General features: G+C 40.6%; 1 protein-coding gene across 1 annotated transcript in view; it reads right to left on the reverse strand.

The window, feature by feature from the left end:
• Positions 1–18,173, reverse strand: part of UTP20 (UTP20 small subunit processome component) — a 60,739-nt gene that overhangs the window by 40,102 nt on the left and 2,464 nt on the right. Inside the window, exons 5-22 of the mRNA XM_029963431.1 lie at positions 17,689–17,877; positions 16,611–16,692; positions 15,817–15,954; positions 15,288–15,443; positions 14,322–14,468; positions 13,698–13,832; positions 12,174–12,251; positions 11,324–11,502; positions 9,208–9,363; positions 8,598–8,686; positions 6,083–6,188; positions 4,737–4,887; positions 4,276–4,338; positions 3,799–3,957; positions 2,706–2,782; positions 1,756–1,835; positions 1,219–1,462; positions 63–269 (exon numbers count right to left, since the gene is read on the reverse strand). Of these exons, the coding sequence (XP_029819291.1) occupies positions 63–269; positions 1,219–1,462; positions 1,756–1,835; positions 2,706–2,782; positions 3,799–3,957; positions 4,276–4,338; positions 4,737–4,887; positions 6,083–6,188; positions 8,598–8,686; positions 9,208–9,363; positions 11,324–11,502; positions 12,174–12,251; positions 13,698–13,832; positions 14,322–14,468; positions 15,288–15,443; positions 15,817–15,954; positions 16,611–16,692; positions 17,689–17,877 (2,436 nt within the window). The remainder of the gene's footprint in view (positions 1–62; positions 270–1,218; positions 1,463–1,755; positions 1,836–2,705; positions 2,783–3,798; positions 3,958–4,275; positions 4,339–4,736; positions 4,888–6,082; positions 6,189–8,597; positions 8,687–9,207; positions 9,364–11,323; positions 11,503–12,173; positions 12,252–13,697; positions 13,833–14,321; positions 14,469–15,287; positions 15,444–15,816; positions 15,955–16,610; positions 16,693–17,688; positions 17,878–18,173) is intronic.

The raw sequence follows: 18,173 nt of genomic DNA on the forward strand, positions 1-18,173 counted from the left end.
CGTGAACTGCTGAATCTGCCTTTCCATGAAAGCATTAGCAAGGGAAAACTAAAAATACTTACTTAGCAGCAGCTCTTCTTGTTTTCTTTTTCGGTAGTCCTACACTAATCGGTTCCCCCCCTTCCTTTTCTTCTTCCTCCTCCTCCTCCTCCATAGCAACATCATTCACCTCTTCCCCAGGTATTTCTTTTGCTGCTATGGTACCACTAGTTTTCTTTCTGAGATCCTGAGATGGAGCCACTAAGGAATCTGCTGGGTAGTACTCATTTCTGTGTTTAGAAGAAGAAGGAAGGAATTAAGAAGCACAGCATTTTTTAAGATTTCAAGGCAAGGACAACTGAAAACTCCACAATACACCATTCTTATTATTAATGCCACTGTGTCTTGGGATGTTATACGGCCAAAATTCCCAAAGAAGTATATTTCAGCAATGATATGCTTCTTTGCCTACACTTTGCAGAGATACAACATAGTGACCAAATACATTAGAGACTGGAAGTATCTGGTGGAGACAAGAAGAGAGACATTAATCACTGAACTGCTAGAGGTCTATAAAAAGGTTACATGGAAGACATGAGGATTGTGTTTGCTGGAGTGGGCAGGTGAACAGTGAGTATAGCAGTGTGAAAATAAGGAAACTAACCTACTACAGTATGGCTAGATTTTTCCAGGAAGGCTAGCAAAACAGGCTTTCTAATATAAAAAGGAATATCAGAAACCTTCTCCTGCCATGAGATCACATCTACCCCATGTGCATCATACTGTCTGATATGAGCACACATGCAAGCCCACCACTGCACTCCCTCCAGTGGCAAACAATTGAATCAGCCTCTAAGGAATCAGGATTTTCCCCATCTGGGGGGAAAATACTTCCGTATTCTGTGATTCTAAATTAAAATGTATTTTCATTTAAAAAAAAAGGAACTTTATTTCCACTGAAATCACTCCCTAATTGAGTAATGAGGCTGTGACAGTGGTAAATCAATAAATGAGAGACTGAGCAGCAGAAATGTACTGCAGGTTTCATTTCAGTCTGCTTCGTGTGTGAGCTTTCTAATAGAATCCACATTTCAATAAAAAGGTTATTTTAACTGGAAATAGACACCTCATCAGCCATGAATTCAAGAAATAAAGTCTGTAATGGGATAGCCAGTCTTAAAGCTCAGCAACACACTGAAAGTAATGTGTCCTCTAAACAGAAAAATAAATCTTACTTACCGAATAAATCTCAAAAGAAGTGGGGAAAGTTCCCTCGACCGAGGCTCCACTCTGTCTGGAAATTTATCCAGTGCTTTCCACAGTAGAAAACGGTAGTTTGTGTGGTCCAGCCGTTCACTGCAATCTGTTCTACTCCTCAGCTGCTCCAGAAAGACAGTCCCCACCGCTCCTTCTGGCATCTTCTCGCTTTCTGTTTCAGCAATGCTCTCCTCCTGTTCATCTAGTTCATTTTGCAGTTCCATTTCTACCAAAGAGATGAAGAAAATCATTTCAAGTTACTTTATAATCACCAGTAGTAAGGGATCCATCCCTCATCACAAAAGTAATACATTTGGTGACATGCACCTGTTTAGATACAACTGCATTAAACACTAATCTGAAAGGCATACACTGCTTAGAAAGCATTCTATGATGCCTTACAACCCTGGCACATCTCAATTAGGCTGACTTCTCTCAAATAACAGAGAAGTTCACAAACAGTCACATAATTCACAATTATCTGGGTAACTATCGTAATGTTTAGGAGCGGTGACTTACCAGCATAAGTAGCAGCCCTCTCCAAATGTTCATATAAGACCTTCCAGAACTGTTTATTCTCCATTTCCTTTGCATGAGAACTAACAAAGCATAAGACAGCATGAAGTTAAAAGGAAAATAAAAGAAGGCAAGCGTCACTCAGCTAGTTAACAACTAACACCATCAAAAGCTTTGATCATTGCTTTAATGTGGGTGTTTGGAGACAGGACATCTGCACAATACAGCTGTACCACTTCCTTGCCTTTTCTCATGGATCCCAAATGTCAACCGTTATTAAAATAATCTGGTTGTATCTCACAACTTCAAATGAACTCAAATTGAGTAGAAATGTTCTCAAGCTTTCTACTGACTTCTGTATAGTAAATCACACAGAACCAAAGGAAGAATTACCATGGACTTAACTTTTGAAGAGCTGGTTTAATTTTTTTTTTCATTAATTCACTAATTTGAAGGGGGAAATCCCATCCTTTTTAATTGTACAACTGAGGGGGGTAAAGAAGATAAAGTCATGCCAAAAGAAGACTAACTTTGGTATTTAGCTCAGCTGTCACCATGGTAAGACTTTGCTACTCTTTAGTAGGATTTAGAGGTTTTTCAGTAAGGACAGAAAGTCGGAGATGGGGAAACTGAGAGGGACTCCTTGCTCCTTTAAGCATTTGTGGAACACAAATCAAATCCTGCTACCTCTCACTAAAAACTGATGCTATTTGACTATATTTGTTGCAAGTTCCCTCTAAAGTAAGAAAAATCAGGAACTAAGTTAAAAAGTTAAGAGTTTACACAGGTTGAGATTTGAGAGATCAAATTATTTCAGAAGATTTCACATAAAGGTTTGCATGCCCAAATCTCTCCAAATTGGACATTTTTACCTCAGCTTTTGTTCACAGAACAATGAAAGGAGTGTTCTATGAGACAACCACAGACTGCAGCATCTAACTGCATATACTCACGTTATGAGTTCAATTACAGGATCCCAAAGAGGGCTGAAGTTAATATAAAGCATTCCCAGTAAATACCGAAGAGGCACCTAGAATGACAAGCAATACCATCTCGTTGAGATGTGAAAAACAGTAGTTAAAGACCAACCAACCTCTTATAACCTTTCTTCCTCTCAAAGAGGAAACTGATTAAAAAAGTTCTCAGAAGTGCTACAAGTAATGAAGCCACACACATCATAATTCTTTCTCTCTTAGCTGCATGAGGAAATCCAGAGCCCATTTACTGTAAGCTGCACTGAGATGTAGTAACCATACCTAAATAACATGAATGTAGAAAAACCAGTTCAGCACAGATGATCTGGACTGTCTGTCTCCCTCTCCAACTTCAGTGCTGCCACAGCAGCATTAGGGACCTCATAAAGAGGAACATTTGCCCTGAGGAGTATTCACTTCACTAGGCCTAAAACCATGTCCTCTGGCTCCCTGCTGAACTACATGCAGTAGGAATGACCTACAATCCTTCCTCACAGGAGCTACAAGTCAAAGTAAAAAAATTATACAGGTACAGCAACAGCCAGAATAATTAAAATAAACCAACCCTCACACCAAATCCATGAAGATGTAATTAATAAAGTTGTGATCATTCTAAAATCTAGAAGGTAGGGCCTTTATCTCAGCAGCAGAGATTCAACAGTCACAGGCATACAAGATTTTCACGCTGAAGTAAGATCCGTAAGTGAGGGTTGCCAATGGCCAGTGGGAGCTCAATCACACTGAGGGTATGGCAATGTCATGATCTTAAATTTGCTCACAACTCGCTTCTCCCTGGAACCATTTGCCTTCCTTTCCACGATATCAAACCCAGATGAATCTGACTGTGGGCCATTTATCTAGATACCACCGTTGTTCTACTAAACACTAAATACTCCTAAGGACAATGGGAGCTGTGATCTCTACTTACAGTAAGTTTTCTAAAACCTTATCTGGGAGCTAATTGATTTTTTGATGCACTCTTACTAAAAACTCTGCAATCCTTGCAATGGAATAAGAACATTTTCTTGGAATAAAGGAATGTAACATCTGCTTTTTGACAATAAATCCTTACCTCCTGCAAAGATCCACTTAGTATTGCAGGCTGCACTATGTCACACCTTAGTTTCCTCAAATGGAGAAGCTTCTCTCTGTAATCATTCACTGTTGCTGGCACAAGTTCTGCTTGGAGCAATATGGCAAATACTGGCTGAAATTCCCCTGCGCTGTCACCCTGAACAAACAAGTGACATGCATTTTGTTAGAGTACCTTTATCTTATTGAAAAGTATTTCAACAAAACTACACAGACGCCCAGCCACTATGGACCAAAGAACAAAGTCAAGGGACTTGCTCTGGTTTCCACCATTTAGGCATCAAAATGCACACCAGAAGGCAGTGGGACGAAGAGATAAAACTGGAATGTGAAAGCACAGAAGCAGAGGACAACTTCTACCAGATCCATGCTTTGTTTCTGCAAAGTGGAAAACAGTTCACACACAATATCAAACACAGATGCCTTTGAAATGTTAAATGACAAGTTCTAGCCCTACCTCAATCTGCCTAGAAGGCGGATTATCAAAATGGTTTAGAATTCGGACAGTCAACAGCCGAACCTATTCAAAGCAGAAACATATGTCAGAGGCATGCAGGCTATATACACAGACACATGTACACCTACACAGAGGTTCATGTTTTGCATAGGAGACTGATTTCACTAGGTTCATCTTAGACCTGAGAAACAGATGAACTCCTGTAGTCTAGAAGGCATTCAATAATGAATGCATTAGGCTTCTGCTCCAATTTACCTTTGGGGAAGAGGCAAGCCTCAGGGCTAAGAGTTAACTTCTGTTAACTCATGCCCCGTTGACACACTTCTAAGCAGACACTATGGAAGTAATGGCTTTACACAGTCTCATATTTCTCCTTTCAGACTTTATCATTAAATTAAGTTTACCTAAATTATGTTGTTAAAATACAAATTACTTTGCATGTGCTCAAAAAAGCAAATTACCTTGGAAACACCAGTGGAAATATTAGGATGCAACTTCTCAAACAAGTCCATTAGGTTCCCTTGGGAAAGGGGTTCCCGGCAGCCACACAATGCCAACCTCGTGTAATAGAGATCAGCCAAGAGCAATGCAGAGGGGTCTGAAGGGAAAGTGCTAAAACAATGGAGTATTTTATTAGCATCCAGAGAGCACTGCAACAACACTGATATTGGAAAATAGGGCAGTAGTGATAACAACATTAAAGGAAAATTCCACATGATTTCAGGCTCTGCTTGCACCAGCAGGCCAGTGAAGTCAAGACTTCAACAGCACACTGGCTTGCAGCCACAAAGCCCATGACAGCTCAAGAGGCATGAGATTCTTCCTTTGTGCTAATCAGGCTTGTCAAGCTAGGGTTTACAATGTTGGACAGCCCCCCCACACACAGTTGCAGAAAACAAACCTCCACAGATCACACAAAGGCTTCTGCTACTGCCCAGATACTCAGTCAGTGATCAACAGAAAAGAAATAATCCTTGCTTAGGTAAGACACCAGGAATCCTGCCTGCTCACAGGGAAATCTCCTGCTACCTTACATCCCTTGTTCCAAGCAGGTTTCATATTCCCAGCCCAAAGCTGGCAGAAAAGCATTAGACTGAAGCTTGCTGCCAATACTTCCTGTTTGATCTGGGCAAGCTGTTCCATCTCCATCATGCCTCAGACATGGGCACCATAACTCCCTAAATGAGCAGGATGTTTTGAAGCTCAAGCCACCAAAGACTTGGAGATGCTCCCAGCCCAAGAGTGATGAGAGATGCTGGAGAGAGACTAATGGTCTCCCTCAATCCCTCCAGCCACTTAGTTTTGTGTGTTAATTATAAGTAAAATAGAGTTAAAATAAATAAAATAGATTATACAAAACCTCATCCCACTGCAGAGCAAGCACACACGTGAATAGATAAGGACATGATGGAATGCCAACACCAGCAGCAAACTGCAGAAGTTCAGGCTTTTGACACAGCTCAGAAAGTGCTGTTCCTGTCTCTTTTATCATTATAACACAGTTACTACTAAAAGTAAAGTAAAACTAGAACCAACTTACCTGACACACTACCCTGCAGCTGTCTAAGAAAGCATCAGTGTGCAGAAGTGTCACTGAACAGGCACTACATCTACCTCGTTCTCCAAACAAACAGTGCCTACAAATTTGTTCCCTTACATAACCACAATACTGAAGCAATGCACCAGTGTAACAGAATGGGCAGCACACAAAGAAGCATTTAGCAAGCTCCTACATAAAGGCAAAGTCAATCCTGTGCCCTACTAAGGAAAATCATGAAGTACCACAGAACAGGTAGAGTTTACTTACGTCACCAGGTTCTTGACACGCTCCACAGGTAACAAATGGAGTACTTCAGCAGACTCCACCAAACTAAGAAGAGTACTTACAGCTTGGCAGGCCACAAACAGGCTTCCTGGAGCAGAAAGAGAACAAGAACAGCTTGTATATTTACTCAGCTGTCAATGACTTGTGCTTGTATGGTGCTTACCCATCCTGAAATGACTGGACTCACAGAAATAAGGTAACATATGGATCCCAGAACTAGCCTGTGTATTTTCTAACCATTATCGTAACATATAAAACAAATGCTCCTCTGGCTGTCAAAGTAAATGCCTCCTCCAGCAAGCCAGCATTGAAGGCTGTAAACAGCTCCCAGTTTGCAAGTTTCCATCACAGCCACATGCGCAGAAAGCAGAGATCTGGAGCTAAGCACTGTGGCAGGAGTCTCAGACAGCACAATGCAATAAAGAACCCTAGTTTGGGAGGAGGGTAAGGAAACCAAGCAAGTAAGTGTAAGATGGGAGAATAGGATGCATGAGTATAGGACTGAGTTGCATTTATTTTCTCTTCCCTTATGGGCAAACGAAGAAATAGCAACGTGTTTCTTGCACACCCACGGAGCTTGTACAGAGCTGCTACTACTGCCACCAGAGATGAGACCCAAGAAAAGAAACTTTGGGTATTCCTTTTTTAGGATAAACACACTGCCAATAAAATAATCACAACAGCATGCAAACCCTGTAAACACGATAGAAAAAAGGTCTAAATTAAAAAGGGCCATGCTTGACAAATACTAGAGAAGAAAAAGCAACAGAGTCGATTGGTAGACACATTTAGGAATATTAATAAAGGTATTATAAATGGAAAATGACAGACTCTAGAAAAGTTCTTCCAAACATAGGAACAATGACCATTGAAGCTGGGGTATTCCAAAACCTGTTTATATTTTGGCACAAGGCCAAATACTTCCTATTTCTCCGAGTAACAACTGCCCTGCCCTATGCAAGCTCAGTCAAAACTCCTTTTTTTTTTTAAATGGCCAGAGAGGAAAGACAATCAGTGACCACCCAAGCCTGGAGAAAAGATGCAGCATTTTAGAACTGCAGGTGTCATCTGGGTCAGAGCCTTACAAGAAGCAGTGCAAGTGCAGCAGCGAACCAACATGAGCTAGTTTTAGTGCCAAATAACTGCACGCAACACACCATTTCTCCTGTCCCGAGTGATCACCATAACAGATAGAGCCCAAATTCATGGACTAAATGAAGTCAGTGGAAATTTTGTGGACATTTTATAGAGGTGGTCCATAGACTAAGGGAATGATATAGGTGTGTTATATCAAAGAATGGCAAGGGGAGGGGTGGATAATGAGGTTGTATCGGATCGTATGGTACCTGAGCATGACAAAAATGCTCAGTGTTATTACATAACGGATGGAGAATGTGCTGGGTTTGGCTAGGATAGAGTTAATTTTCTTCATAGTAGCTAGTATGGGGCTCTGGCTTGGATTTGTGCTGAAAACAGCGTTGATAACACAGGGATGTTTTTGTTATTAGTGAGTAGCACTCACAAAGCATCAAGGCCTTTTCTGCTTCTCACCCCACCCCACCAGTGAGGGGGTTAGGGGTGCACAGGATGTTGGGAGTGGACACATCCGGGACAGCTGACTCCAACTGACCAAAGGGATACTGAGCATCATGCTCACATATAAAGTTGGGGGAAGAAGAAGGACGTGGAGGATGTTTGGAATGACGGCCTTTGTCTTTCCAAGTCACTGTTAACGCATGATGGAGCCCTGCTTTCCTGGAGATGACTGAACACCTACCTGCCCATGGGAAGTGGTGAATGAATTCCTTGTTTTGCTTTGCTTGTGTGTGTGGCTCTTGTTTTACCTACTAAACTGTCTTTACCTCAATCCACAAATTTTCTCACTTTTACTCTTCTGATTCTCTCCCCCATCCCACCAGGTAAGTATGAGCAGATGAGCAGCTGTGGGGGGCTTAAATGCTAGCTGGGACTAAACCATGACAGTCCTTTTTGGCATCCAACACAGGGCTCAAAAAGTTTGAGATAACATATTTGGTTGGAATGTGCTAGACTGAATGTACAGTTGTTATTGCTGTTTAGCTATTGACTGATGGCTATTAACTGACAGGTAATGTCCCAGACTTTGCACTATAGGTTTGAATTGGAGCTTACAAGTCAAGTCTCTTCTTCACTTGACTGCTTCATCCTGGATCTGGTTTAGATCGATTTCCAGCCTCTTTTTTTCCTCACTTTCTTCTTTTCCTTCCCAATTACCTTTGCCTTCCACTAAGCAGAACATCTATCGCCCCATTACTATTATGAACAACAAACGCAGAGTTGTTTCCTGGAGGTTGTTTACTCCCAAGCTTTGTCCCTTTAGTTTTACTTGAGCTGGCTAATAATTTTGGACACAATGCTACTGCTATTCATTTTCATGCTTTGTGTCATTAGAAAAACTGTTTTATATTATTTTATATATCAACAAAAAGCAAATAAACAGGAAGCAACCGTAACTGACCTTTGCAGAGGCTTCCTCTGTCAATGGCTGTGAAGAGAGAGTCTATAAAACTTGTCACACGAGGCAGAATGTTTTCTTTGTGCATTGGTCTGTCCAAAGTAAATGGGAAGAACTTTTATCTCTGTTACACTGACACCAACACACATATGAAAGTTTTTTTTCCACATGTAAATTACAGGTACTTGTACTAAATTACAGGTAGCTAACCCCAAGTTTGAAACCAGCAGCAAAACGTTTTTGCTGTTTCTGATTCACGCTTTCAGTTGTAGCATTCATTGCACCTTCTTTCAAACTATTCCTTTAATAATTATTGATAAAAACCACTGTCAAGAGAGGACAGTGCTTAAAATAGAAACTGAAATGTATCAAGAACAAATCTAGACAGAGTACCCAACTTAGTGAGTAGGCAATCAATTCTGATATTCTATTCCTGTCTTTACCGCTGACTCATGGTATTTCCACATAGCATTTTTTTTGCCCTCTAATCCTGGTTTCCTTAATCTAGGGGTAGTAATTATTGTCCTTTTCTTAGTAAAGTGATTTCTTAAAGAAAGTGAACTAGACAGTACTACATAAATACATGACAATAGTACCTTAGAACATCCCTTACCTAATATGTGGCAGTACAACCAAGGCAACCCAAGACTGTGAAAGGTCAGTGATGTCTTCCTTCTCTGGTAAATGAATTAAAGACAGTACATAATCCAACACCGGTACTTCTGCCTTTTCTCCTTGTCTTTTACTTGTTTGTTGCCTTGTATTAGAGCTAAAAACAAAACCAAACTTTTCAGTAATCCATTATTGCATACTAGAAATTGTTCCTTTTCCTCCTATGATATTCAAAATTAAGTTTGCTACTTCTAGCAAAAAGGACCTGGACAACCCAAGGGATTTTTTCTTTTCAATGTCCTCTACAGCACAAAATAACATCTAGTTATGCTGAAGAGCACAAAACATGGCCCGCAAGAAATATCAGGTCTTTATTTCAAGTTCAAATAATATTTCTAGAAGAAAAGACACTAGTTCTCATTTGGACACCCTCACAATTAGGGTGCTAGGACTCCAGGAGTACCTGAGAGTCACCTCTATCATGACTGTTGTTAATAAACCACAATTACATTGACATAGGTGGATGACAGAAAACAACCAGTGAAGTATAAGTTTTGGGACTTAAAAGGAACCACAAGCTGAGCCCAAATCAACAAGCCTATGTGCAGGCAAATAGGGCTGACACCATACTGGAACATATGAACAGTACTTCACACTCCACAAACAGCAATCTTTCCATTCCACCCAGCGCTTGCAAGATCACAGAAAGCTGTATAGGCTTCACCCTTCAAGAAATACAGAAGCTAATAAAAAGCCAACATCAAGAATCATTAGAGGCTTAAGAAACAAAATTTATGAGATAAACCTCAAGGAATTAGGATTGTTGGTCCAGGGAAAGAAGATCTCAGACATTTCTGATGAACAAAGCCTCCTATTTGTAATTGCATGCAAAGAGTAAGAAATATTCTGCTCTTTATGTTCCCTGTAGATAAGCAGCAACAGATTTAAAGTGCAGTAAAGGAGGTTTAATTCATACACTGAGGACTAGAAAAAAACAACAACAACAAAAAAACCAAAATAAATCAAAAACACCTGTGTAGCCATTAGGTACTGGCACAGACTGCCAGAGGCAGCTTGGGAATCTCCAGAATTGGAGTATTTAATAACTATTTGGTCAGACACCTTTCAGGACCAGTTTAGGACATGCAAATTCCATCCTAGGTAGAAGATGAGGTATGCAACTCTTGAGATGTCTCCCAGCCCTACCTTCTACCACTGACATTGCAAGAGCACAGAAAAAGTCCAGGTAGGACCAAGGTTCTCTCAGCTATGTACTCCATACCACTGAAAAAACAGAGAGATCAACAGACAAAGAACATACGGCAAGAAAACCAAATTTAATCATTTTGACTCAGCCTTTTGTTCTCTAAACCCCAGTACCTTCACTCTTATTAAATACAGAAGTAAGAAAAACCCACACAGAGTGGGTTGCTTTTAGGAAAGATAAAATCTTACATAAAAGGCAATACAAGTCAAAAGTTTTGAATTCTCTGAGTCAGAACTACAAGAAAAATCACTATTGGTAGATTAGCAACAGTCATTCTGTGCTTCAGCATTTACCCCAAAGAGGTTCCAGGGGAAAGCAACCACTTCACTGCAACAAAGCCAACTTTGCAACTAGAAGCAGTCAAGCTGTGCCAGCACAGTGTTGTATTTGGATTAATTACATGTCCTTTAGTATCCAGCTGTGTTCTATGGTAAGACTATAGTACTGCTGCTACAAAGCTCCTGGACAAGACATATGCCTACAGGGAAGAAAGATGGGGCACAGGCAGGAGGTTAGGAATGATGAGAACCTGAACTGCAGCACTCACTACAAAGATCACCTGCCTAAGGATGCAGCATGCATGTTAGTGTAACAAATTCCCATCGTACATGTACCACAACACTCTTTTCATAATAGGGATATCCTTTCCAGAGCAGCACCTCTTCTCAAATAATCTCAAAAAGTAAAAGGGGATCCTACTGCCTCACTTGGTTTGCAAATCTGCCAGCAACACTGCTGTTCACACAACTCCAGCAAACACCGGAGGGCAACTTTTACATAGCTCTGCACTGCCTTTAGGCCTACAGTCATGCAGACACATCTAGTGTCTGCTAAACTTGAGAAGTCTCACCTGACAGATGATTCAGTGAAAATGAGAGGATACTTTTCAAATGCCATTGAACCGATGGTAGGAGGCTCTGCTTTCACCAAAATGAGTTTAGCCAGAATTGCCACAGCCTCATCCTTTGTAAAGGTATCTGTGCCAGAGAAGCAATGTTCAATGTATTCTAGAAAGCATGGGAGAAAATGCTGAAGGGACAAAAAAAAAAGGTCAAAAGTCAAGGACTGGCAAGTTTCTCTAACCATCGACAAACCCACAAAAAACCCCACGTGACACCAGCCACACAGAATCCAAATGCTCACAAGTGAGCCAGCAAAGCATCAAATTTATCAGTCCTGGTTCCCCTAGACACTGGCACACAGACATTCTCTTATCCCAGCAGGGACAGTGGTTTAACAAAAAAACTCAGTTTGCCCCAAATCGAGTCTCATTAGGACATTCCAGATACCCAACCTTGGCTTTCACCTCCCACTCCATTTAATTAATTTGATTCCTCACAGGTCACCAGTTAGAGGCCCAACCTATCAGACATCTCTTACTCCTTTCCAGTTAGCTTCTCCAGAACTATTTCTCTTCCTCTCATCCATAACATGCCCATCCTTTTAATTCTCAACAGAGAGATTTATTTTTGTGAACAGATACCTATCACCTTCTCCATCTCCGAGAACCCTTACAAAACTTTAACACAATAGCATAAGTAGCCTCTTTTGTTCTTATCAGATCATGCCAGAAGTTTAAATAAACATCGTGTCAATACACAATAATCCTTCAGCATACAGGGCAGGTAAATATACTGTGGATTCCCAGTTGTTCCCTTTGGCAACAAAAGTAAACATAATGCACAAATGCTTCCACCTACCCTCTCAAATTGCTTCACTGTGAACATTGCTTCAGAAAAGTCCAAAAGAAAGTGCCGTTCAAATCCACTTGCAAATACCTGCAAGATGCAAATGAAAGGTTGACAAGAAGAGATTTACAAGAGACATTTCATAGTCAACTCTCCATTATCCATGGGACTTTTTTTCCTGGTATATGTATCAATCATGCTTTGAACTCTAGGACTCCCAGCCTGGCTCTCTTGCTAGTTCTGGCACATAGAGCAGTACCGTTTCCAGGTGACAATTCAGGTACAGGAATGCACAGTCCTTTTTAACAAACCCTGCTGACATAACCCTTTTTGACAAATGCTGTTGGATCCAACTGTCTCTGTGCAAAGACAGTTGAGCTATCTCTTTAACGTGATGTGGAAAATATAAGTTCAAAGTTCTAGGACTGCAGCACAGACACCAACTGTCAGGAAAATATATTTCAACTCAGCATATTTTTGTTTAGCAGGTTGCAGGAAGTTTACTACCTCATGGGCAGAGTCAACCGCTTTGCTTGTGGAGGATCCAAGATAGGAACAGTCCTTTGAGATCCAGGATCAGTGCTCCTCAATGCCAAGATGTGCAACGTAACATACACATACAGATCTCTCTTTCCCAGATCCTTCAGAAGACAAGGACAGCTTTAAGCCTCCTCCAGTTTAAAAGAAGCTCACACAAATATTCTCAAATGTTTGAAGGACATCTCCACAGCAAAACTGGCCTCCTGCCACAGGCAGAACCGACCTTACTTCAACACAAGTAAACACTGAAGACCAGATGAAATTTAATCTTTTTTAAACAATTGCAAAAGCTTTGTTTTGCCACTGTAAATTGCACGGCACTTTTCTTTCAAGTATTTTTTTTTTTTTTACACATACACTTCAACTACGGTCCACACTGTTAATTGCAAAATCATAATGTACTGTAAAAGGAAAACTAAGGAATCGGACTCCATAGTAGCATCTCCTATTAATCTCCGTAACATTGCATTTGATAGGAATGTACACAGCTGATCCTGTCAATGCTTCAGGAGCAAAGGTAGTACTGAAATATGCTTACCCCTCTGCTTTCTAAATCAAAACTGCACTTGTAGGAACCCTGTTCACAAGGCTAAGCCATGGTCATTAAATGCTTGAAAACTTAATGAAAAACTTACCTTTTTCAGTAAGTTTGACTGACTGGTTTGCTTTATTACCTTAGGCAAGACGTGTCCCTTCCCTGTTCTCCCTCCTTTCTCTACAGAGGCTGTAGGTATTTGAATCAGAACCTGGTTTTCATTGTAATGATGTCTGCCATGGTGGCATTGCTATACTGATGGCCTGTGCAAGACTGTCAAGGAGTCCCAAGACCTCACCAGACATTATTTAAGGCACTGGGTAGCTTCTCCCTTATCTGTGCAAAAGGCTAAAGGGAACCTTACAGTATATTTCCCAGCCTGAAATGGAATGTCCAGAAATCAGCCTGCTCTAGGGAACTTGAACTCTGGGATTTCTGGTATAAGCAGCAATCCTTGTTACCTTCTCAATAGCTTCCTTTGTTAAAGAATCAGGCAACGAAACATTCTCAGCCAGCAGGAATGTAGAAATGGTGTTCAGCAGCGTCTTGCAGCAAGATGATGAGAGATACGGTGTTTGTAACATTTTTATTAAAGCCTGAAATGAAAGAGAGAGAACTGATATTCATCCATGAAGATAATGACTAGCTGGTCTGAATGATCTGGACAGTCCCTGGAGCAGGAGGGCACAGTGATCTAAACTTCAGCCCACAGAAACAAATCCTAACAGTCCGGTTGAAGCTTGAAGGCACTAAATCTATCCTAGTGGCGTCAAATTTATGTGAATCTCGCAGAACTGCTTTACCACTGATATGGGGGTCTAGGTCTCCACAGTGGCAGGAACAGGTCTCTAGAAACAGCAGCTCACTTTCCCCCTTGCTCATTTAAAGGAGGGCTACACTAGCATTGCAATAGAGAGGTAAAATCTCACAGGATTGGAGAGGTAGCAATACTCAAAATAAATATCTCCATTCACTCAACTCAAATCCTAAGCCCCATGATGCACCAGAAATATGTATGGGTGCTTCAGCTGACCACACCTCTTTTATATTCAACTCTGACACATCAAAGTGATGGTCTGACCTACCCGACAGACATCTTCAGGCAGTGAAATTTTGGATCCATTTGCATGTTCCACGAGGATCAGATAAGCTTGCAGAATCCTTTCCATCTGCTCTGAAGCCACACAGAAGTTGGCCCTAGTTATTTTCCTCTGCAAGTCTAAGAGTGACTCCTGTTTAAATAAAATAGGAAAGTGAAATATTTCAGATAAATATCAGACTGTTTCACTTACTGGTACTTGAAGCACATTCTAAAGAATCAACATCTCAGCTGCCCAACAAACTTCTGTTGGCTCTCTGACACATGGTCAACAAATTGAACCTTGTAGGAACACTGTGTGATTTCCCTTATGTAAAAACACATCCTAGATTCCTTGGACAGAAAACACAAGTATCTCCTAAAGTGAGGGTCTCCAGAAAGGCCAACATTTGACATATAAAATAGGAAAAAGAAATAGAAATATTCAGCTCCAGACCCACAACGGTATGGAAACACCCAGACTGAAAACACTCTGATTTTCAGTGCTTGGTTACAAGGTTCAAACTCGGATCTTCAGGTTCAGCCCAGGTCTTTGCTGTAAAAAGACCTGCAGGGCAAAAAGCTTCCCCTTTGTTGTCACAAAGTGGGTTTGAACGACCAATATACCTAGTTCAGAAATATTAAACGTGCACTAGCATTCCCAACCCAGCAAGGGCTCTGTGATGTGTGCCAAGGCAGATCCTACAAACCACCCTTGCCCAGCCATGGGACTGAGTTCCAAGTCTCACACACAGTAGTTCCTTTCTCACTCACAAAACAGCCAGCAGGGTCACTGGAATTTAGAAAAGAAGGGTGGGATTTTTCCCATGCACATGACACTGTATTTAATGTTTCCAAAGCAAAAAGAAAAACAGTTCTGGTCCCATAAAACACAAACACTCTCTTGGTAAGCACACATTTTTTTGTCAGTCACTCATGAATAAAAAAATAATAAGAAAAATAATCAGTGTACCTCCAGGCATTTAAAGACAATGTTAAAATGTTCCTTATGGATATGCACTACAGCTGATCTGATCATCTGCTCGAAGGCTTCTCCAACAGCTACCCATGGTAGTTCAATTTCTTCTTCTGTAATAGGCCCCAGTTTCAACAGAATTAACTTCACAGCCTGCACAGGAAAGAAGCACATCATGTCCTTATACTTAGGAAAAAAATCTAGCAATCCTAAAATTCATTAGTGCAATATATTGCTAAAATATTCCAGGGATCTCAATTCTTTCTAGAAGGAGTACAGAGAAAAAAAAAAGGCTACCACTTAAAATCTGAAATATGAGGAAGCAGTACAATTTTAACACATAGGAATTATTAAAACCAACTTTCCTATCTCAAAAAATATTCTTACAAGGCTTTCAGATCCTACCAAGTAATGAACAACAAGGATTCACTGAGGTGAAGAAGACAAATACTCAGTGTTTTCAGTGAGCACTGCCTAAGGCTCCATTACATCAACAGTTAAACCAGCAATCTTGTCTCGTCTTTACCGTCTCTGCACAGGAGTGGAACATGTTTCGAACACCCTTGCACATCTCAAAAAGCAGCTGTCCTACACCTTCCACCTTTTCGGGGTGATCTCCCAGGTCACGGAGCATTAAATTGAAGAGTGCATTTTTATCAGAAACCTACAAAACACAAGGAGAAAAAAAGTTATCTTCTATTCAGAGCTACCAGATGGATAGAGGCAATTAAATGACTCCACAGCACCATGTTATTCTCCTAGTCCTGCCTTCCCACAACAGCTCAAACTCATTATTTTCTAAAGAAAAACCAACAACTGCCACTCCCTTTCCTTACTCCATGAAAGGCTGCTGTGTGATCTTGATTGATTTGCCTGGGAACATTACATACTGTGATCTTCAGGAGTGCAAAAAGGTTTTCACAACCATTTCAGTTCTACAAAGGCCTTAAAGCATTTGTGGAAAAGCCAGTGAGCAAATGTACATTTACAAATTAGAAAGACCACCTTTTAGAAGACCACCTTACTATTTCTAGTCATTTTAGATAAACCAACCACAGACACTTAGTTTAACAGCTCTTGAAACAGAGAGTGCTAAGGCTTCTATTTGCCACTTCTGATATGGAGTGCATTACATTCACAGCAAAATACTCACTAAAAATGAAAACCTAGGACATGCTGCATGGCAGTTCAGGCCTTGCTAACCATTCTTTGGAGAAAACCTTGTATTACAAAATCCAATTATTACAAAAACCTAATATTACAAAATCCCAAAGCCACCATAGAATGGAGATAGTGTCAAAGTACAAACACCTTACTTACCTTTCTCATTAGAAAGACAAAACTTTCAGCAGCAAAGTTTCTGATGTGGAGTTTGTGGTGAGCCAGCAGAGTGCTGTACAGGCTACAAAGACACAAAATAATCCACTGTCTTAATGGTAATGCAGGAATTGCCATCAACTGGCAATTAAAAAATTATTTTCAGTTTACATTAGCACTTTTTATAAACACTAAGAACCTGTCCTCCTAGAGAGAGCAAATACCCTCCTCATCTAGATTCCTTCCCACTCTCTCTGGATGAAGAACAGGAGTTTTGTAAAGAAGGTGAAATGACTGCCAGGCAAATCAGCTGCAATCAGAAATATCTCTAAAATATCTGGATTCACACAGATTAAACTGTAGCATCAAGATTTTCAAAATACATGTTTAGCCATATTTGTATTTCAGTTGAGCCAAAAGGCTCTCCTGTGCACTTAAAAGTTTTGAAAGATTCAATTTGCAGGGGTGATAAATATTTGCAGTTTGCTGGTAAGTATCAGTAACTGTTGTAGGTGGCCCATCATGTGTTCAGTGCAGAGGGAGTGGTGCCTCAGACTCACAAGTCAAGCAGATAAGCAGGTGCTTTTCTCAATATTCTCAACAGCTTTTACTGGGTTGGGGAGGAAATCTGTAACATCTTTTTTGCTCCATCTGTTCCAAACTGAAATTAGGAGGAAGCAACATGGCCCCACTGTTTATGACAAAAAGAAGAGCCCTGCTAAAACAGCAATGTAAGACCAAACAAGCAGTCATACTACATCAGGTCACAGGCCTATCCAGCTCAGTACTCACTCGCTCTACAGCAGCAGACAGACGGAGATGCCCGGAAAAGGTTTAAAAACACAGCAAACACAAACAAAATCAGCCTTCAACTGCCTGCAGCTAAGGAACTCTCCAAGCCCAGAAGTGATTCCTATGCATTTGGTAACTCCTGCAGCTTGGCCAGTTTCTCTCTGAGAAAAGCTGGGAAAGTGTGCTAATAAGTATAGTGAAGCATTAAGCACACCTATTTGTGTGGCATTTACATTTCTACAGTGTCTAAGAACTGCTGATCAAGACAGACATTGAACATGGTTTTTACCTGTATATGTTATGTATGTCCTTCACCATCAATCTCCACAAGTATTTGTAGAGATAGGAAAGAGAGGTAAAAGCCCATTCCAGCAGCTCTGTGTCCTGTGTATCCAGTAACTTGGTGATGGCCAGGAAAAAGTCATGGAAGTGAGGATAGAAGTCAGCCTGAAGATCTCGAGCCAGCTGCACCACTAGACTGTGTTTTAGAAAATACACCAATGTTAGTGCATTTCAAAAACAAACCAATAAAAACCTAGTCCAACATTGCATAATCCAGTACAGTCTCTTTGGAAAGAAAGAGAGTATCATTTTTACTTCTCATTTTTTTAAAAATATCACCTATTAGGCAGCTGTGGATGGCAAGAGTCTTAAGATTTTCAAAAAATCAAGCAGATAGCAGTAAACAAGACATCATAAATTATTAACATCAAACACAGCACATTAATATTTTGTCTGACACTCAGTAAGCACCCCCACTAATTTATTTGCCTT

Source organism: Manacus vitellinus, unplaced genomic scaffold, assembly GCF_001715985.3.
Source record: "Manacus vitellinus isolate BGI_N305 unplaced genomic scaffold, ASM171598v3 scaffold_5_pilon, whole genome shotgun sequence".
NCBI lineage: Eukaryota > Metazoa > Chordata > Aves > Passeriformes > Pipridae > Manacus > Manacus vitellinus.